General features: G+C 39.6%; 1 protein-coding gene across 2 annotated transcripts in view; it reads left to right on the forward strand.

Moving 5' to 3' along the window:
• IQGAP1 (IQ motif containing GTPase activating protein 1) overlaps positions 1-22393 on the forward strand; it is a 54997-nt gene that overhangs the window by 30044 nt on the left and 2560 nt on the right. For both annotated transcript variants that reach the window (XM_039386454.1, XM_027745376.2), the window contains 23 exons: positions 649-812; positions 3510-3600; positions 3937-4104; positions 4472-4614; positions 4955-5125; positions 6171-6254; positions 6349-6420; positions 6514-6583; positions 7336-7544; positions 8409-8564; positions 8783-8946; positions 9721-9945; positions 11200-11340; positions 11431-11515; positions 13720-13952; positions 14706-14838; positions 15193-15295; positions 16264-16399; positions 17695-17782; positions 18212-18424; positions 19469-19635; positions 21253-21375; positions 22206-22314. In XM_039386454.1, coding sequence (XP_039242388.1) covers positions 649-812; positions 3510-3600; positions 3937-4104; positions 4472-4614; positions 4955-5125; positions 6171-6254; positions 6349-6420; positions 6514-6583; positions 7336-7544; positions 8409-8564; positions 8783-8946; positions 9721-9945; positions 11200-11340; positions 11431-11515; positions 13720-13952; positions 14706-14838; positions 15193-15295; positions 16264-16399; positions 17695-17782; positions 18212-18424; positions 19469-19635; positions 21253-21375; positions 22206-22314 — 3248 coding nt within the window. The remainder of the gene's footprint in view (positions 1-648; positions 813-3509; positions 3601-3936; positions 4105-4471; positions 4615-4954; positions 5126-6170; positions 6255-6348; positions 6421-6513; positions 6584-7335; positions 7545-8408; positions 8565-8782; positions 8947-9720; positions 9946-11199; positions 11341-11430; positions 11516-13719; positions 13953-14705; positions 14839-15192; positions 15296-16263; positions 16400-17694; positions 17783-18211; positions 18425-19468; positions 19636-21252; positions 21376-22205; positions 22315-22393) is intronic.

The raw sequence follows: 22393 nt of genomic DNA on the forward strand, positions 1-22393 counted from the left end.
CTGAGATCAAACCATGATTGGATCCTTCTTTAAGCAGGGAATTGAACTAGATAAATCTAGGATCCATCTCAACCTGAGTTATTTTGTGGTTTGCAGGAGATTGTTGCTGTAGATAGGACATGTATGATGTACTGTTTGCATTTAGCTAACTGTAAGATGCATCTACATCTCTGATGATACAGCTAATACTACATACATCCTTAATAAAAGAGTTTTCTAAAATATGAAGTTATCGTATTTTTAAATTATATTCCATGCAAATCTTTAACTTCCTGTGAAAATTTCTTTCTGGATAAGCCAGAACCTTGGAATATTGTAAACTCTGGCCATTTGGGCTTTGATAATTCTCTTCAGTGGCTCGGAACTGTGTGTCTGAGGACTCAATTTTGTCCCTGCCTGTGGTCTCCCTGAGTGATTTTTTTCTTTTTAACTTTATTTTTTTAATTACCATGCCCAGGAATTATGACTAATTTAAGGTGGAGAAATAGTCTTGCTTTCTTTACTAGTAAATAATGTTTTCTGTTAAAAATATTGCGGTTCTTGGCTGATACTTGGTTTAGGAAGGACTAACTGCACTTTTCTTCTGAAGCAATTGTTGTTGACCGAAAATGGAACTTTGTCTTTCTCTCCCTATGCCTTCCTCCCTAGGGATTTTGGCAATTGGTCTTATCAATGAAGCTCTGGATGAAGGGGACAGCAAGAAGACTATTCGAGCCTTACAGATTCCTGCAGCAAAATTGGAGGGTGTAGCCCCAAAGGTAGCACAGCATTATCAGGATACGCTACTTCGAGCCAAGCGAGAGAAAGCACAGGTGAGTGTAGTTAAATGGACCTCTTGAAAGACCTTTACATATGTGTAATGAAATTCTTACTGGTCTTGAAAATCAGGAATCAAAACTGGCAGTGGAGAGATGGGCATTCTGCATACCTTCAGCTGATCTTACCTGGTCAGTTTGGATCTTTCTGTATTAGAGAAAGAGATTTGCAGCTAACAGTATGAATCTTCATGAACTCTGGAGATAGGTGTAAGGATATTAAGTGCATGTGGTGGCTTATTACAGCTAATCCTGGGTCCTCAGCGAGATATGTGTTTTGTTTGCGGAAAAATAGTATCATCTGTTTCTGAAAGGAGACCATGTTCATTCCAGGAGTACTGAACTTCTGAATGCAAGTTTCCTGCAAGCTGAAGTATTTTTTTCTAATGTTCTTTATTAAATGTCATAGGCATAGTTATATATGGCAAAAAGAAAGTTTCTGAAAGTGGAAAAATCTGTTAAGTGATAAATTAGAAAAAACACGTGAAGCAACATACATGCTACTAGCAAAATGTATGCTGATGCCTGTGACACTTTAATAGCTTATGACTTTTTTGAGCAGTAGTTGTCATTAACCAAGGACTTCTACCTGCTTGTACATAGTTGCAGCTTTTACTAAATGAAAGGTGAAGATGGAGAGAGGAAGAGCAAGTTTCATCTTACAGGTTTAAGAAAGGTGATGAGGAGTGTGCCTGTGTGTACTCAACTAATTTTTGAGTAGTAGGGATAGGACACTGAGTTTTTTTTCTCCTCTATTTACAAAGAAGTAGCAGACGTCTGTGGTTTCAGTGGCTTGAGAGTGTTTAGTTTTCTTTTTTCTGCTGTGGACCTCTTTGCTCTAGTAGCAATGCACGCTTTTGTATAGAGACTAAGATCTGGATTGTCCTGAACACTTTTTGTTTGTTTGTTTTTGACTACAGGTAAACCCACGTGATGGCAATAGCTGAAAACTGTATGCATTTCTAATGAAAATCATTAAGCAGCTTTCCCAAGGACCCTGACAGGGTTAATGTTTCTCAGGAACCCATTTTGTGCTGAAGCATTTCCTCCCGCTGAGTCAGAATAAAATAATGAACTCTTTTTAGTGTGTGCTTAAACTTGTGCCAGGGTGTGCTGGTAACTTCTCAGTTGGCCTGAAATTACCTTATTTAGACATAAAACGAGTAAAGAGCTTGTCCCAGCAGCATGGCAGAAATTTCCGAAATAGAAAGATCATATTATAAAGTAACAATGTGGGGAAAATAATTATCATCTGAAGTCAACTGTTATGAACTAGTGATTCCTATACCTTGGGGCTGAGAGGGATTGTACTTTACCTCAAGACATTGTTCAGTTGTTTACATGAATGGGGAGTGCTGTATGATACATGTTTCTTTTGTGATGAGGAGAGAGAGAAAAAAAGCAGTAGACCTTGTAGTATGTTACACTCTGTGTACCTTGCAGAAAGCCTTGCAAGAGTAAAACTGTAGACAAGCACCGGATGGTTTTGGTAGTGTTTGGGTTGACTTCTGCTGGTACACAGTACAGTACAGTTGCAGTGATTATTCTCCCCCACTCCCTGGACAGGACTTTTGCTATTGCTGATACTCTTGTGGGAATATCTGGCTTTCAGATGAAATCTGCCTGTGAAAGTCATGTTAAGCTCTTGAATGAAGTATCATTTAAACAAGTTAGTTTCAAACTTGCCAGAACAGTGGGAAAAATATGGAGGGCATGTAAGGGAATGTTCATTTTCAGTCCGACCTTAAAGCTCTTGAACATTGTAAGTAGTGGTTCTTTTGTGCAGAGTGATTATTATTCCGCACCAGAACTAAATGTTTCCTGTGTTCTGTTTGTACGAGGAGAGCTATCAGAGGGGTGGCAGTTGCATCTTACATTTCTTTCAGTAGTTACCTACAGGAAACACCAGTGGGTGGAGAAAAGCTTATGCTTGGCAACTGCTAGGTCATTGTTCTTTATATATATTTTGAGACTTGCTAAACACTTGTCTCTTTCCTCTTCTCAAATTTCTTCATGTAACATGAGCTCATTGGATTTCCCAGCCAAAATACAGGATACTGTGTGATCACTGCTCCTTGACAAGCAATCTGTTAAAATAAAGACTTAAAACATGGCTTTGACTGCTGTGTGTGTCCACCCACCTTACGACACATGCAATGCTTTTTTGCTCTGCTAGTTTGTACAATCTTGTGAACTTTTGTGGGCAGGGGCAAGAGCAGCCTGATATGACATTACTTACCCAAAAAGTTTTTAGTTTCTGCACACAGATGCGCGTTGGCAGCTCTGTGTAGTCGTGTTCTGTTGAAGGACGAACTTCTTGGGAAGTCATGTCCTCCTAGCTAGGTATGGCTTTAGGACTGACCAGTACCGAGTCCCTGGCCTTGTGTTCTCTCTGCTTATCAGAGTGATTCCATTGATAGAATTTCTTCTTCGTTCTATTTCCTGAAAAGAGTTTTTGACTGGGAGCAAGTATTGAGTTTGGTAATGCCATAGTAGTCTGCTAGTCACAGAGATATCCTGTGATACGAAATGTGCATGATATCCTTGTATTGGAAGACTGAAATACTTCTTATTCCCTCTGATATGGGTAACTACTCTATTGGCTATTGTTGAGCATGGAGTATTTTACTTTGCAAAAATAGTGATACTTCTCTCCCCACACTGTGTATATTTTTCTTGTTCTATTCTCTTCAGGACACACAGGATGAAACAGCTGTACTTTGGCTAGATGAAATTCAGGATGGGATTCATAAGGCTAACAAGGACACAGAGGAGTCCGAGAGATGTAAGTATTATCACACACTATTGTTACTTTGTGTATTGAGAAATTCTGATGGTAAATCAGCACCATACTGGGATTTGGGGCACACAAATTACATGCTTTCAAGTGCAGTACCACATATGGTTGGACACTCTGTACTGAAGAGGCCTCTATACTGCAAGTTGTCTGATTGCTTTTTATTTATATTTTGTATTTATATAGACTTATTGGTGTAGCACACAAACACCCCAACTATAAGAGTGTGTTCACATTGCCTTACTCTGTTCTGCCAGTGTGTGTTTGCTGTGAGTCACTGAGCCCGTGAATGCCAAGCTAACCTGCTTCCTGGTGTTATCCAAGTCTCCTTAGGAATTCTGGCCATTAATGAAGCAGTAGATCATGGTGATGTTAGCCAGACCCTGAGTACCTTGCGTTCACCTGATGTGGGACTATATGGAGTCACTCCAGAATGTGCTCAGACGTACCAGCGAGAGCTGTCAGAAGTCAAGAGAAGAAAAATGGCAGCAGGTACACCTTCAGTAGCCTACTGTTAGTGAAATAAATTCAAGATTATTGTATGCAGAATTGGAACTGGAGGTAAAAAAGCCCCTGGGAAGAAGTCTTGTGTTATAGGTGGCAATTGTGGATGCTTTGTGAACTAAATTTTTTTTTTTCCAAAAAAGTGTGTGAATAGACAGTATAATGTTCTCCACTTGTAGAATGTGTTGTGTTTAGGTAGTTCTCATATGAGGTCATTAGGGACTTGGAAACATCACTTCTTTTGCTTGGAGAAAGAAGCATCTGTAATGTGGATTTCCTAGTTGTAACGTTTATATGCATGAGAGGTAAGACACTTGTCTAGTTTTGAGACTGACACTGCAGTTTCTGCTCTTAGGAGGCAATGGCAGTGAATGGGTGAAACACTGGGTGAGAGGAGGCTATCATTATTATCATAACCTGCGGACCAAAGAGGGAGGATGGGATGAACCAGCAGAATTTGTGCAAAATGACACACAGCTGTCACGGGAGGAAATACAGGTAGGGTAGATAACAAATGCCCTTTCTCTGAAAAGTTGACATTCTTATCATTCCCACCCTTAATACAGCTCTGAGATAGAGTGTTTCAATGCCATAGTCACGTTAACAGGCTTAGTAACTCATTTGATTTGCTAGGCATCGTCAGATTGTGCGTTCAGAACTTCTTGTCCCATTTCAGAAAAATTTATCCTGTCACTAAAAGAGTACAGTGTCACTGTTTTTTTGAAAGACAGCTTTGAAGTTTCTTGTAAGCACAAAGTGGAAAGCTCATGTAACATCTTTCTTTTTGTATCTCCGTTTTCTTTTTCTAACTCTTCTTCCTATCATAACATGAATTCAGAGCACTATATCTGGAGTCACTGCAGCATACAACCGAGAGCAGTTGTGGCTGGCCAATGAGAACCTGATTATGAAACTTCAGGCTTGCTGTCGAGGGTATCTTGTTCGCCAGGAATTCAACTCAAGAATGAATTTTTTGAAGAAACAAGTCCCAGCAATCACTTGCATTCAGGTAATGATATCCTTTAATTATGTTTGAAACTTGTTCTCTGCACACAATTGTCTTTGCCTCATTTTGTAAATTATCTAAAGACATTTCCTTTGCCAGTGAGCTTTGGTATATTATTTGCTTTTACGTGTCATGTATAGTCAGTAAAATCTTCTCACACAGGATTAGAGAGAGAAAAACTTATTTGAGGAAGCTTTACCTATTATTTTTTTAACAAGTTTCAGTGTTTTTGAAATAGGGCAATATGAAGTGTATTGCATGTCTTGATAGTGATAATACTATGAGATGCATTGCTGTTGTGATTCGTCATGAATTCAAGAGAAACAGTGGTTTTCAGTATTCAGTAAGATTGTTCTCTTCAAATTTGTCCAGGGATTTGGAGGACTGAGGACCTGAAAGATGTAATGGGATAATTCCATATGAGATTGGGCTCATTTACAGGACAGCAACAAAAACACCCTTTCTGTGCTGTTGTAACTGAAACGCATGCAGATGAAATAGTTGCTTTGCACCCTATTACCATTTTATTATTTGAGCAGTGTATGTTTGTTTCTGCCTAAGTAACACATCCTCTGCCTGTATGTTTAACAAAACCTCCAAACCCACTCCTAGCTCATTAAAATAACACTGTCCCTTTAAGTGTAGTCCAACCCTTTGCCTAACTTCTCTTCCAAGTGTGGATAGCAGGGATCTGCTCTGAAGGCTTAAAATGTTACATCCCTGTCCTCACAGGCAGCAGCATGTAACACGTGATCCTCTTGTAGAACAGTTTCTGTCAAATTGACTGTTTTGTTATATCCTTGATCCCCTAACTGTGTTTCAGAAGGCCCAGAATCTTCATGGGGTAATTTCAAGTCTCTCATGATTGCAGTTGGGAAAATAGTTAAATGCCTCACAGAATGTATGTCTTGATAAGACAAGCATGTCTCCCTCATGTTTTATTTAACCAAAAGGGAAGTCAGAAGCTGAGGAACAGAAAGAAACTCAGATTTGTAACTACTTCTTCTTAATTAGAAAAGTAAAGTGAGCATGCCTGTTTTGTTTTCAGTCTCAGTGGCGCGGCTACAAGCAAAGGAAGGCATATCAAAGCCGTTTGGATTACCTGCGAGCACAAAAGGACCAAGTAGTAAAGGTAGTGCGGGGACCCTGCTGACTTTTTTGGTAAACCTTTTGGGTAGTGAACTTAGTAAGAAAAGTTTCTGAATGTTTTGGTTACCCTTGAATAGATTCAATCAATGACCAGGATGTATCAAGCCAGAAGACGTTACAGAGATCGTCTGCAGTATTTCAGAAACCATGTAAGAGGCTATCTTGTTAAATGTATTCTGCACCTGACTTTTGTACTCTTTCCAGAATGATGTCAAGTGCTTTTTTTGTTTTTTAAATCCTAGATAAATGATGTTGTAAAAATCCAGGCCTTCATCCGAGCGAACAAAGCACGAGAAGACTACAAAACCCTCAGTAAGTATTGCCAAGAGGATAAAACTGATGTGCCTCGAATCTCTGTTTGCGAAGGATCATAGAATCATAAAAGATGTTCCTCAGCTTTCTCAGCCTGTCTCCATAGGAGAGATGCTCTAGCTCTCTGATCATCTTTGTAGCCCTCCTCCGGACTCGCTCCAGCAGCTCCACATCCTTCTTACGTTGAGGGCCTCAGAGCTGAACACAGTGTTCCAGGTGGGGTCTCGCGAGGGCGGAGTAGAGGGAGAGAATCACCTGCCTTGACTTGTTGGCCGTGCTGCTTTTGATGCAGCCCAGGATGCAGTTGGCTTTCTAGGCTGCAAGTGCACATTGCTGGGTCACGTCAAACTTCTCGTCAACTAACATGATGTTGGTTGTGTGATCTATAACATCAAGACAGTTTTGAGGAGTGATTGGGATGAACCTTTGGTAGGGCAGTGCAGAAAGTAGGTAGTTCTTGAGGCTGAAGGAAAACTTGATTCTAGCTGTTGCTTTTTCTGCTGTTATCTAGAAGTATAGGTTTGCAGTTAGCTTTGACAGTGTGGACTTAGCCTGTGCTGATACTGACTTTGTTCTTTGCTTCTCTTATGATTTTCTTAAACAAGAAATGAAGAAATGTCAGAAGCTGTTTAGACTTACTGGTACTAATTTAGTTCTGGATGCTCCTTGATGTGCTGTTAAAACATAGATAAGGCATATATTTACTTCTGTTTGCCATCCCTTGATGTTTCTTTTTTCTTGCCTGGTTTTAGTTAATGCTGAAAACCCACCTATGACTGTTGTTCGGAAATTTGTCCATTTGCTCGATCAGAGTGACCAAGATTTTCAGGAGGAGCTTGAGCTAATGAAACTGCGTGAGGAAGTTGTAACCTTGATCCGATCCAATCAGCAATTGGAAAATGACCTCAATCTCATGGACATCAAAATTGGGCTGCTAGTGAAAAACAAAATTACATTGCAGGTGAGAAATGTGCTTATGGGAGACCAGCTACAGATTGAATTGAGCCCAGTGGTAGTTAGCATGGAGAGCTTCTGGCTGCAGATGTCAGTTGCTCAAACCCAGTAGAAAACATTGCCCCAGACTTGCGGTTTTTACTCCCAATACATTCTTAGTCCATTCCACTAATTTAGTATGCATCCCTAGAAAAAAAACTGTAGGAGGAGAAGAAACAAGACCTGAAGCTAAAAAAGGCAAACACCAGACTTTCTTGATCTAATAAATGCAACAGATTTTGTGTTTGAACACTTTGATAACTCTTTTTTGTTGCTCCTTTGTGGTTAAACAAGTCACATGCCACAAGCTTGCAGCAAGGGGGGGTGACTTTGGAGGCAGGAGACATGCTTGTGCCACTTGGTTGATTGTTGGTCAAAGAAACCCCCCCTCTATCACTTGGCACCAAAAAACCAAAAAAGACTCTTGTTGATACAACATTGCCTCTTCTTCAAGCTGAAGTTCTGGTCAGCTTTTTGTGTGGTCCTGGGTTTCGTTACTGTAGGCTTCTCCCTATGCAAAATCTCCATTGGTGTACCAAAATTTATCTTGGAAGGAAGCTGCAGCGCTTGACTGATGCTTGCAGTGAAAAATGCCATTGCTGTCTGAGTATGTAGAGGCAGTGAACCAACTAAGTATGGAACAGGGGGTTTAAGTTGTAAGCCCAGAGAAACTGCTGCCTTAGCAAATAATGCTTCACTTTAATAGCCCCAGGCATACCTTGACCCTGCCTTTCTACATCCAAGAGAAGTGGACTCTCAGATGCAACTGTTTTCCAATATTGCCTGTTAGAAACTTCTTAGAGTGGAATCTATACCTGTTCTTTCTTTCCAGGATGTTGTTTCTCACAGCAAAAAACTTACCAAGAAGAACAAGGAACAGCTCTCTGACATGATGATGCTGAACAAACAAAGAGGAGGTTTGAAAGCATTGAGCAAAGAGAAGAGAGAAAAGCTGGAAGCCTATCAGCATCTGTTCTACCTACTTCAGGTAAGAAACTTTGTACGCCGCTCAGTAACCTCTTGTCATAGAGGCTTATGTGTCTTAGCACAGTCTTTGCTTATGCACTGTAGTTTTCATAGAACCGTTAAGGTTGGAAAATAACCTTTAAGGTCATGAAGTCCAACTGGCAACTGTTTTGAACTACCTTAGTTTTCGGCAACACTGATGGGGACATGCACACTAAGTAATTTTTCTTGTTGTTGTAGACTAATCCAACCTACTTGGCCAAGCTGATTTTTCAGATGCCTCAAAACAAATCCACAAAGTTCATGGATTCTGTCATCTTCACGCTGTATAACTATGCATCCAATCAAAGAGAGGAATACCTGTTGTTGCGACTTTTCCAAACAGCACTGCAGGAAGAGATCAAGTATGTGGTAGCAATATAGCGCATTCTTGCTGTTGAATCAGTTTTGGCAATTTCTCAAATTGAGGCAATTTTCATGTTAAGTCTTGTGCTAATATGCAGATAATGCTAATCTGTCCCTTCACTGTCCTCTCCCCATTTCATATCTCTTAGTGTAGTCTATATCAGAAGAATCGAGTATGTCCATTGAGGATGAGGGCTTTTTACTTCAGTCAAGACTTCACTGCTCAACATGGCAGCTACTTTTGATCTGATGCAGTCATGCTAAAATTCAGTCTAATCTCAATTCTCCGGTGTCTGATTATAAACACCTCCAACAAACTGCAAACCCAGGCTTTACAAGCTAGGGAGAGAGCTAAATCCAAGCTTTTTGGGTTCCCAAAAGCTGATGAGGAGTCTGAAAACAAAACGCTTTATTATTTGGCATTTCTATTTCCTGTCACTGTTAGAAACTCAGGCTCTCTTCAGACATGTTTTGTTAGATTGGTTAGGCCTTAGGAGCTCGGTGTTATATGACTTCAGTTCTTTACAATGCAGAGCAGCATAACTTGCTGTGAGGAAGAATGCTCAATGAAATTTTTGAGGAACTACTCTTTAAGTATTTTTGGGAATGCTTTTAAAGCATGAAGATGGTATATACCCTGAAACAAATAACAACTTCTAAAGAAGATTTTTTTTTTGCCCTTAAATTCATGCTTGGAATAGTAGTCCAGGGAGATGTAGGCACTGACAGAGTTATGCATACCTCATATTTCACGTAGATTCTTTCTTCTTCAGATCAAAAGTAGACCAGATACATGAAATTGTGACTGGGAATCCTACTGTTATTAAGATGGTGGTAAGTTTCAACCGTGGTGCTCGCGGTCAGAATGCCTTGAGGCAGATCCTGGGACCGGTTGTGAAGGAAATAATTGATGACAAATCACTTAATATCAAAACTGATCCGGTGGATATTTACAAGTCGTGGGTTAACCAGATGGAGTCTCAAACTGGAGAGGCCAGGTATGGGACCTGCTAATACTGTATTTTTCTAAACATTGCTTAGCTGCTTTGCATTGCTTGGTTAATCATTCAAAACCATCCTTCGCTCCGTTTCATCCATCTATCCAACCGATACTGACTTTTGGTCTCCTCAAGACGGCTTTCATCCAAGGATTCTAAAGATCATACTGCGGTGATGGTGCTGTGACGGTATTGAAAGGGAATGTCATTAGGAGATGGAAGAAGAAATGCTCTTTGTTGTTCTCCTAAGTTGACTTGATAGTTAGCTATGAGATGCCCTCTAACCTAAAAGAATTCATGGTAAGAAAAGGTATTTGAGAATCTCTTCACGTCAGTCTGTGTTCATGTCGTATATATAGCCTTTGCAAACAGGTACTATTTTCAAGCCAACAAAACCTCTTTTGCTGGTAAAAAGCATGACATTGCAATTCTCTTAGTCCTGAAATCTTTCTAGTTAATATTGGCCATTGATGACAATTGCATTGTGCTACATGATTTTGTGTCATTTTGGTTTCTTTTTCTTCCAATGCTTGTGATTTGCTAGAACTGGAGGTTTCTATTGTGTTATTGGGGTTTTTTTAACATACTTAAAAAAAAAAAAGCCATACAGATGAGTGAGTTTCTCCACTTGAAGCATATCTGCAGTCATATATCTTCGTACTCTTTGTGCAAAATTCTGGACATGTTAAAAATGTAGGCGAAGGTGTGTGTTCAGATTCTTCTCTGTACATGAGATTTAGGATATGCTTTTATGAATTATCAGCTTTGTCCATCTGTGTTCACTGGAATTCTATGCAGTAGTTTCAACTGATTGAAAAAAATGTAACGATTAATTTGGTACAGTTTCCCACCAATCGCATGTTATATTGATTTTATGGATGCTGTTCTAGTTTCTGCTTGTGTCCAAGTTTTTATCATCTTAGTACTCAAATGTGTAGCTTTCTTTTTCACCTGTTTCAGCAGTCTGAAGTACCACTGTGTGTTACGGTTGGTGCTTTTTTTGCCTAGTGTGCGTGCTGTAAGAAAGATTCGCTTTTGAGTTAGCTGGGCCTTTTGTCGCAGTGACCATTGCAAGGGAAAGTAAAGGAAGTAAAAGGAAAAAATTTCGTTTCTCACAGTGCCTAAAAGGTTAATTAAAGGCAATGCACAGCTCTTGTCAGTGAATATAAACTTGTTTCTGTGTCAAGCTATAAATTCTTGAAACATGCTAGCCTGAGTAATAGTCACCTTTATATGTTTGACTTTTTCAAATAGCAAACTGCCCTACGATGTTACGTCTGAACAAGCACTAAGTCACGAAGAGGTGAGGATGCGCCTGGATGCCTCAATCAGAAATATGAGGACAGTGACAGACAAGTTCCTGTCTGCCATAGTTAGTTCAGTGGACAAAATCCCGTGAGTCTGATGTACCCACAGTATTATCCTTGAGTTGTTGGCGGGTTCCTGCTTGCAGCAGTCTGACTTGACCTGTTCTTTCTCTCAAAGTTATGGAATGCGTTTCATTGCTAAGGTCCTGAAAGACTCCCTGCACGAGAAGTTTCCTGATGCTGGCGAGGATGAGCTTCTGAAGGTGAGGATCTGAACACCCTTGTGAATAATTGTCATCCAAATTGGCTGTGGCAAGCGCATGCCATTCTTTTCTCTTCTTGGCTATATGTGTGGAGAGGAGTGCATGTAAACCTGTATAAAGCTCCTTTGTTTACTTCTACAGATAGAAAATATTTCACATCAGGATATTGATGTTAGCTTCATATACATCACTCGAGATATAGTACATTGTTTAGAAGGCGGTATCCTGTTGCTTTTGCTTTGCTTTAAACATCTTGGGCATTTGATCCTTTTGGTTTCTTGACTTGGGTTACTGTTGCTCCTAGAAAGTAAACCTTGGCTTTACTAGTATGATCACAGCCAGCTGCTCCTTCCTTAATGAGACAAGTCAAAAAGTCTATATGCAAAATTCTGATATTCCTAATTCCCCTCTCTGTAACGCTCCACGATAGTTTGACAGCAATATGTAGAGAGTCACTTCCCGTGATATCTAGTCAGTTTTGTATTTTGCATTTCAGTTAATTTTGAGAACTAAAAGGATCCTAATAGAAGGTGCTCTCAGATGAGTATAGCTTTGGGATTTTCATTGAAATTTCTTTGGTTTTATGACTTTTAGTAGTTGTGAAGGCCTTTGTGCCCATGAATGCTTTACTTTTTAATAAAACAAAGTTTGGTTCTTAGAATACTTGAAACGTCTCTTTAAACTTCTCTGCCTCTACTTCATTACAAAATAATTACCAATCTGAATGCTGTTTTCTTCTCTCTTCTAGTTCTGTGCTTTCCCATTTTGAGACATCGGTTCTTTCTATGCAGGTGAATTAATTTCTTCCATCTGTAAATTTAGGTGGAAAACTGCGGTTTTTGTTAATCCTCGTGGAAACAATGTAACTGTCCATATGAAAGTCAAAACTGCAGTTTTGTGCAATAACTACTTCTGGATTTTTTTTGGCAACCGAAGATACCCATGTGATATATTGTTCTTTTTGCCCTGCAAGTTGAAAGTTATTAATTCAGTTTCTTTCACAGATGTATTTTGTTATTACTAGTAGTAAACAGCTTTGACTGTTACCATCCCATGGCATAATCTGTGAGAGTACAGCGGAGGCTTGCATGAAACAGTTGTGAAAAACATGACCTCACTGAAAGCAGTTGTTAATTTCTGGGACTGCTTAGCAACAGCTGGATTTTTTTTCTCTGTGTTTTCAGCTGTTTGTTCAGACCCCAGTCTCTTCTGTGCATTTAAGTCACATGGCAAGCAGGTGAAGCCAAGATTCAGTGACCTTCTTCTGCAAATGAGCATGTGATGAGAGAACTATCGCTGTAAATCAGCATGTTGAGTTAATTCCTGTTTCATTGCTGGAATTACTTTTGGCTAAATATCAAATACAGGTTAGAATTACCTTTGTGAGCATATGGATAATGTGATAATCTTTATCTGCAGATCCTTGAAATTTATTGCTGCTCACATTTGACTAGGTAAATTGGATTTTTGAAGTGTCAAATGCCATTCATCTTCTGTACTTCTGAGTTCCTTATCTCTGGATAAAATGTTTTCTCGGTTACTCACTAACTGGGGGTCTGTCCCTGAATATGTTGCGGCTTATAGAAGAATTATTCTGAAAGAGAAAAGGGCTTTGGAGAATAAATGGAAAGTAATTTCCTCAGTTTAACTTCTTGGTCTGCCATTCTTCCTCAGCCTTTTTTCTTTGTCAGAGATGGCAGCCAATGCTGCACGCTCCTCTAAGTATTAGCTCTTGCTCCATATTGAAACTGCATTATCAGATTCCTCTATACTGTGATCGTTCTGCCCTCTGTTTGACTAACTCAATTACATTTAATTCTCCTGACAGACTGTCTCATGCTCTTATCAGTAGTCCATTGGTAACTTTTAATATCTCCTATCCATACATTTTTATAAGTTTAAGTTCTAAACCTTTACGCGTAGGAATATCTGCTGCTGTATTGTCCTGTGACTAGCAGTGCTCAGTCTTTCCTTTTTGTGTTGACCGTCCTATTGCATCTTAATGATATTTTTTTTTTACACTGTAGATTCTTTGGGATGGTATGTGTTTCTATACAGCAGCACAGCAGAACCTTTGTATGGGAAGGGTCTTCTGGCTTATGAGAAAATAATTTTATCAAAGCACAGATTAGTTTCACTAAAATCCAGTTGCGTCCTGTACTATTGTTTATTGATGCGTTTCTTCTCTACTCAACTTTTCCCAGATTGTTGGCAACTTACTCTATTATCGCTACATGAATCCAGCCATTGTCGCACCAGATGCATTTGACATCATTGACCTTTCAGCTGGAGGTCAGCTGACCACAGATCAACGTAGAAACCTTGGTTCCATTGCAAAGATGTTGCAGCATGCTGCATCCAATAAGATGTTCATGGGAGACAATGCTCATCTAAGCATCATTAATGAATACCTGTTGCAGTCATACCAGAAATTCAGGTATTAGACCTTAGCTAATTAAGTTGGGAAGTTTGGCAGAGGGTAACATTGGAAGTATTAAGGGAAAATTATAAATTTTGAATATAATAGATTCTATCTCTGTCAAATGTCTGTTGAAAATAAGAGATTTCACTGCCATAAGCATCATTGACAATGGCAGATAAAACATGTACCTGGAATTTATGAGCAATACATTGTATGTTAATGGGATTGCAAAGTCCAGTGTTTCGATTTAAGAGCTTCCAGAATAAAGGTTGCTTTTGCACTTACTTATTGTGGTACTTTGGACATGGGCAACCAGCATGGACATACATTCTTATGTCCCATGCGAACCCTGGTTCCACATTAAAATCTAGTGGTGCACTTATCTGTTCATGTAGTTGAAGTGATCTTTTGTTCAAGAGTTGTCATCTTATACCTCTCATGTTTTGGAAGAAAAGTAGCCAGAGGTTGCTAGGGGCAAGGGGTGATAATGCGGCGGGAGCACGAGGATGTGTGAACAAGGTGACTGAAGCTATAGACCAGCCCTGTCAATACGGAAAATGCCCAAATGTCAACATGGCCAATGTCAATAATTAAGTTTGCTAGGTTGGTTCTAATGTGTTAAACTAAAGGTGACCAACTGTAGTGGGTCCTAATGTGCCATAGTTTAAAGAGGAGAGACTATACTTGAGGTGGTCATGGGGAGTTAATGCTCTTGATACATCACGTCACGCTTAGTGTCATGCTGTTCTTCTCTCCTTTGTTTTGAAGACGTCTTTTTCAGGCTGCCTGTGAGGTTCCTGAATTGCAGGATAAGTTTAATATTGATGAATATTCTGACCTGGTGACTCTCACTAAACCGGTTATTTATATTTCTATTGGTGAAATCATCAATACACACACTGTAAGTATACATTAGTCACAAGTTGCTCTTTATAAGCAGTGCTTACAAAGAAAATACTACTTCTGGCTGAAGCACAAGGTTACTGAATACAAGGCTGAAAGTTGTCTTGATTTGATTGTAGTGGTGAGAGCTTGTTGATTTATCAATCAAATAATTTATTATGGCTTCACTACGTTTCTTTTGAAATCATTTAAGTGTGTGATATTGGCACAGCTTTGAATGTTAATGTTGATGCTTTGGAGTTTAGTGAAATAAGATTTTTTTTCTAAAAGATATTAGCCTAGAGTAATGAAATTTTACTGTCTAGAAAAGGATGTACTGTTAACAACATAATTGTTTTTCCTGTTCATCTAGTTGCTCTTAGACCATCAAGATGCAATTGCTCCTGAGCACAATGATCCGATTCACGAGCTTCTGGACGATCTCGGAGAGGTTCCTACAATTGAGTCCTTAATAGGTGGTCTAGTTTATTTTGCTTAAGAAATACATGTTATTACCTTAAATGACTTAAAGCGCAGTAAAGAAACTGTATAAGCAATCGTCACAGGTTGTTTGGGAGGACGCGCTCTAAAAATCAGCAGCAGATTTGTTGCAGCATATTCTCTCGGCAGAATTTTTGCCCTGAAAAAAACAGGGGTTCTTTCTCTTCTCCCCACCTCACCTTGATTACTACGTTGCAGCTATTTGAAGTTTGAAGTCTAGTAGGGAGGAGGGAGGCAAACAGGCATAGTTTTTGGAGAGGATGCTTTGACAGCAAACACTTACCTTGAAGTCGCTTGATGAATAAGGTTGGAACCTTTTAAAGGAGTGATTGCTAGCAAATTTTCTTCCAGGCACTGGCAAAGAACAGAACATAACAAGTGTTATCTGAGCAAACCTAGACCTTGGGTTTAGCTAGAGCTTGCCCTCCTTCCCCATTTAATTTCTCCTGTGTGCATTCTATCGCTGTGGTTAATATGTCAGAGTTTAATCTTTCTGCAGCCTTTTAAGAAACAGGGGGAAACTTCCTAATAACTCTTCTGGTGCAAGTTAGAGCAGGAAAATTTCTTTTTGACAGGATAGCTTACTTTGTTTAGTAGAAGATTACAAGCTTAGTTACCAACAACAGCTTTGCTCTTAGCTTGGAAGATTCATTCTAATGAGGACATGGACATAGGCGTGTCACCATATTTTTATTTCGAAAGGATTCTTGGCAGTTCAGCTACTCTTCTCAGTAACGTTCTTTCAGATTTGTTAAGAAAAGGTCTGTAACGTGTTCAAGATGATGTCTTAAAAAGTTAGTTTTGGCTTTTATAGTGTCCTTTTGATAGTACAGGAAGCAGTCTAGTTTTTCTCTAATCTGTAATATAGGGAAAAATTACAAAGCCCTAGCAGTCAAGAACGTAAAGAATGTGATTTAATCTATAAACTCTTTCTGCTTGACAGGGGAAGGGTCTGGCAATGTTAATGACCCCAGCAGGGAAATGCTAGCAAAGACTGAGGTTTCTCTCACACTCACTAACAAATTTGATGTTCCTGGTGATGAGAATGCAGAGGTGGATGCAAGAACAATTCTGTTGAAGTAAGTAAGGGTTAACTATCTGGTATGTTTCTCAAAGGAAGGAGGAACCAGAACTTTCACAGTTAATCTGCAGGTGAAAAGAAGATAAATGAGGCATAATTTAAACAAAAGTGGGACTGTTACTCCAAATACACCGAGCTTGTAGCCATATCCTTTTCAATGCTGTGGCACCACTTAATAGATGAAGACTAATGGCCTTTTTGAGAAATATAGATGTTATTAGTCTAATGGAAAGAGAGCAATGGACTGTCAGGGATTTAATAATTGCCAGACTCTTTATTCTGGAGAACTTTGTACTAATATTGACCCTTGGCAAATTTTAAACAAATCCCTATTGCTGAGATGTATAGAGCAGTGACCTGACATTCAGATGCATATTTACCCACTCTGATGCATTCCTGCTCAGATGCTAGATAGTTTAATTGAAAATTCTTCAGGTCAGCTTGCCCTTGACTTAGACAGAATAATGATCTCCCAGAAGAAAATTTTGTCTCCAAAAATAACTTTAACTGGGCTTCTTAAAAGATACATCAGTATTTTCCTACCCACTGGAAGAAGGTGACATTGATTTCAAAAGTGAAGATTTACCAGATGCACTAGTAGTCATCTAAGTTGTGGATGATGAGAAAGGTGTGTGTGTGATGCACTTTGTGTGATGTCAGAAATAATTCCAGCCTGATGGCAAAGTACTGAAGAAGCTGTTTGATTTCATTGTGTGGCTCAAGGACAGAAGTGCCTCAGAGTATCCACTGACTGTGATTATATACCAGCTGAGATCAAGGAATGACCCTGTCTGTCGCCATTGGAGTCGGGGATCTGCTTTGTCTCTGTTACCATGCATATAAGAAAATAACCCTTTTGTGTTTTTTGACACCTGTTATAAAGCACTGAAGTGCACTTCTGCCTGGATAATAGTATAGACCTTTTCTGGTTGCACAAATTCGCCGTGGCTGCTACCTCCTTTATCTTTCACCTTGAGGCAGCTTCTGCAGTCCACATGGCAGTACTGGGGTTACCTTGGAATATGTGGGGTAACGTCCTTTCTGTTCAAGGGAGTACCTAAGAGCAAACTTTATGTATTACATAGAGGAACCTTTCAGGGAACCGGTTTCCAGTGATTCACTGTCAAAAAAGTGAAGTCAAAAAAGTCTGATCTAGCCTAAGACTACCTGAGTGCTCATCCAGTGTTAATCTGACTTTAGGTAAATCAATAACATTGGTATTGTTGTAGAATAGAACGGTATTGACTGTCTTTCCATTTAAAGTTTTTTCTCCTATTCTTGATTTCTTTGCAGCACAAAACGTTTAATTGTTGATGTAATCCGCTTCCAACCAGGGGAGACGCTGACCGAAATCTTGGAAACTTCAGCTACCTCAGAGCAAGTATGAAGTTGTTTATCTGCATTAGTTTTAGACTAGAAAATTGCCATCTGTCTAGATATATGTGGGTATACATAGGAATCTCCATTTATGTGTTGCAGTGAAGCTGTCTCCACTGATGGTGGAGCAGGGTGTAATAACAATAAGGAGGGTATATAATGGAAGTAAACTGTATGTGTGAATCTTACTCCTCCGATAGTGACTAGAATGTGTTTATCTAGAAGACCGTTTTAGAAGGCAGGTAGGCTTCTGCTGGTTCCCATGTGTGGAATATGTTCATCAAAATGCATTCACTGGAGTCAGTACAGGAGTCACAGAGCAAAACTCTTTGTCCTGTGTTATGCTTGAGGTCAGACAATCTGTTTCTGCTTCTTTGTTACCTTAAAGCCGATCTGCTTATGAACTTTGTAATTTTCTGGGTTTTTCTTCTAGGAAGCGGACCATCATAGAGCTATGCAGAAACGGGCCATTCGTGATGCTAAGACTCCTGATAAGATGAAAAAATCTGTCTCTGTAAAGGAAGATGGCAACTTGAATCTTCAAGAAAAAAAAGATAAAATCAAGGCAGGCCTGAAGAAGTTGACAGAACTGGGGACAGTGAATGCCAAAAATAAATACCAGGAACTAATCAATGACATTGCAAAGGTAGTATACCATTTGATGGTTTCCTAGTAATCATAATGGAATTTCCCCACAGTTTGCAGTGTTGTGAAACTGGCCTGAGTTTTCAGGAGGAGTAAAGTTTGTAGTAGCTAGTTCAAACCTACCTTTTGTTACAGCATTTCCGCCTCTTTGGCATCTGGGAAGTCCTTTATAGGACGTTTCTGTTCTCTCAAATGACTGTCTTGCCAGGTTCTTGGGTACTTTAAGGAAAAGCTTAATAGCCTGGAGGGGAAGTCCTGATGGATGGTCTTTTTCTCTGCTCCTTTTCGCTATTTGAAGTAGTACCTTTACAAACTTGTTCACCTAAGGGAGTTTTGCCCATAACTTTAAGACATCCTATCTGTTATTTTTGTTTAAATGTACCCATTCAAGAATACCTGAATGCTAAGTAGGGGGGAGCTAAGGAAGAATCCAATACTGTTGTACATTGCTACAGTGACAATGTATTTTATATCACATGTTTACTGGAAAACTATTTGGGAAATGTTATGTAAGTAAACCAACTAAATAATTGCCTTGCGGGATCTGATTAGAATTAATCATACTATGGATAATATATATCAAAAATTAAAACAGGAGTCGACAAATACATGGTATTTTTTGTTCAGGTATTAAGGCAACTGATGCTTAGTGGCTGACTAACAAAAGAAAATAACCAAGTCTGTGTGCTGCTATGGTTATAGTCATGATTTGTAAGATAGTTTCCCTACCCAGTGGTGACAAAAATGCTGCTTTCCTTTATATCATGTGCTGTCGGTGCCCACTCTAGTCATTGCAACTAGGACAGCATTGAAGTTTGAGAAAGCAACAAAAGGTTCTAATGTACTGCTGTGTTGTACTAGTTGGTTAGTTCCACAAATAGTCATCACAGAGAAGCAACTGTGACTCCTAAAATGAGGCTTGTAGCATGAAGCAAGACTAAGCAAAATCAAACGGTGTGTTTCAAATACTCTGTGCTCTGGGCCTGAGCAACTGGAGAGCTCAAATGACTGTTAAAGTCTCTGCCTGTCTTCCTCTGTGGTGTAGGATATCAGAAATCAGCGTAGATACCGTCAGAGAAGAAAGGCGGAGCTGGTGAAGCTGCAGCAGACATACAGTGCCTTGAACTCCAAAGCTACATTTTATGGGGAACAAGTAGATTATTACAAAAGTTACATAAAAACCTGCTTGGATAACCTGGCCAGCAAGGGCAAGTAAGTATCTGGGAACCATATAATCACAGGATGGTTTGGGTTGGAAGGGATCTTAAAGACCACCTCATTCTAACCCCCCTGCCATGGGCAAGGACAACTTCCACTAGCCCAGGTTGCCCCAAGCCCTGTCCAACCTGGTCTTGAACACTTCCAAGGATGGGGCAGCCACAGCTTCTCTGGGCAGCCTGTGCCAAGGCCTCGCCACCCTCACAGGGAAGTTGTTGACTGCAATTCTTGAGTGCAACTATCCAGTCGAGTCCTTATCCATCAAGCGGTCCATCCATCAGATCCGCGTCTCTCCAATCTAGAGACAAGGATGTCGTGCAGCAGTGTCAAATGCTTTTCACAAATCCAGACAGATGGTGTCAGTCACTCTTCCCTCATCCACAAATGCTGTAACCTGTCATAGAAGGCCACCAAATTTGCCAAGCACCTGAGTGAAGGCATAGTGGCTGTCATCAGTCACCTCCTTGTTTTCCATGTGTCTTAGCATAGTTTCCAGGAGAATCTACCAGTCACAGAGGTGAGGCAGACTGGCCTGTAGTGCACTAGGTGTTCCTTATTTGCCTTTTCCAGTCAGTGGGAACTTCACTGGACTGCCACGTTTTCTCAAATATGATGCACAGTGGCTTATCCACTTCCTCTACCAGTTCCCTCAGGACTCAAGGGTACATCTCATCAGGGCCCATGGACTTGTGCGCCTTCAGGTTCCTTAGGTGGTCTCAAACCTGATGATTTACAGTGGGTGGTTCCATGGCCCTAGAAGTGCTTCTTTCAGAAAGCACGTGTTGCTAAGAAGAATCGTAATGCCATCTGCTCAAAGGTCGTCAGCCAAGCTCTTTTGCCACAGTGATAGTTTTAGGGAAAGGGTCTCAGCAGCAGTAGGAAAATACAGGGAGAGGTCAGTGCCATGAATGGCATCAAAAAGACAAACTTGAAAGACTTTTTGGTCCGTCAGGGAGAAGAGAGTGTAGAGAGTCCAGTGGCTATGAAGCAGGTTGCCCAGATAATGCACATGCTGCTCAGCCAGCCTGTCCTTTTTAGGAACAGGGAATGAAAATAATGTAGTTACATACAAATAAACCATTGATTACAGATTGTCCTCTCTTTTATGCCAAATGCAATCAGTTGTTATAGTGCTAGACAATTCAGATTTTCTGGGGGGAAAAAAAGGAAAGTGCTGTGAAATGCGGGAATGTGAAAAGAGTAATTGGCAGTGACAACTGAGGCAAGATAGTTGTTGAGTAATCTCAGCTTTCTCCATGTCAGTTGTCACTAGATCCCCTTTTACCTAATGATAGATGGTACTGCTTTTTATGAATTACCATGTGGTTATGTTTTTGAAGGATTTTGGTTTTTTTAATATTATTTTTCATCTCCTGTAGCATATTATTGGTTAATAGTGGAAAATCAAAGGTCTGATCTGTGCTACAAGTGCTTTGTAAATAAAGTCACTAGTATAAATACATAATCATCTATCGTCTGCGTTAGTCACAGTTCATTAGCTATACTGATTCTATCCCCTCCTTCAAATAGGATTAAGTGTTTGTTGTTCAAAATCTCTTTATTTGTTTGACCTTCTTATTTGGTTGTTTTATTTTTTTCTTTTTCCCCCAGAGTCTCCAAGAAACCTCGTGAGATGAAAGGCAAAAACAGTAAAAAGATTTCTCTAAAATATACAGCAGCTAGACTTCATGAGAAGGGAGTGCTTTTAGAGATTGAGGACCTGCAAGGTAACCAGTGAGTATCTTTTTAAGACTCTTTAGAGCTAAATAACCTTTCTTGGAGGAAGAGGAAAATAGGTATGTTGAATTCTTATCTATTTCTTAGAACTAGTCTAGGTGCCGATAGCTGAGAAACAGAAATTCGGGGATCTGTTTGAGATTGTGTCAGATTGTCTTGCAGTTTTGTTGTTGGAATTTTAGCATTGTTGCTGAAGAAATTGTTCTGATGATCTAGGCTGGCATCCCTAGGGCCAAGAAACCTTGCATAATGATCACTTTTCAGTTTTATATAATGGGATTTAAACATGACATCCTCTTCCCACCCACCCCTTCTCAGTCACCCCCACGGTCATGGAAGGTTACCTTCTTAGGGGAATTGCTACTATCGCTACTAGCTTTCACTGTTCAAAAATCAGCTTAAATGCGAGCTTGAGTTTCTCCAGCTGTGTTTTGCTAGCCTTTGGAAGTTGGTATATCTTCTATGGAAAATAGAGAAGCTGCCTGTTACTAGAATTTTTTCTACCCAAATTGAAAAATTTTTCAATTTTTTTATAATGTACTCTGTGTACTAAATGAGGCATGGATATATGCAGCACTAAAGTAGACTGTTTAGACTACACAAGCTAAATACTAAATCCTGCTACGCTTGTCTGAAGTTGTGATCTAGCAGACATAGAATCTGTTAGGCTTCCATTCATTGTTGTATTGAGTCTGGTTGGCTTTTACAGTCTCATTCCAAATGGGAATATAGAATAAAGAGTTAAGAGTAGAATTGTTAGAAATTTATCTTCAGATTTCATCTCATATAGTCTCCCCCTGTGATTTTTCATTTCTCAAATTTTATAGGTTTAAAAATGTGATCTTTGAAATAAGCCCGACAGAAGAAGTAGGAGATTTTGAGGTAAAAGCAAAATTCATGGGGGTACAAATGGAAACCTTTATGTTACATTATCAGGTAAGAACTGTCCTATTTAATACTAGCATGTAAGTTCCCCTTGCCAGACTCTTCATGAAAATAGCAATGACATGTTTCT

The sequence above is a fragment of the Pipra filicauda genome, unplaced genomic scaffold (assembly GCF_003945595.2).
Source record: "Pipra filicauda isolate LSUMZ 115617 unplaced genomic scaffold, ASM394559v2 scaffold486_size446389_pilon, whole genome shotgun sequence".
NCBI lineage: Eukaryota > Metazoa > Chordata > Aves > Passeriformes > Pipridae > Pipra > Pipra filicauda.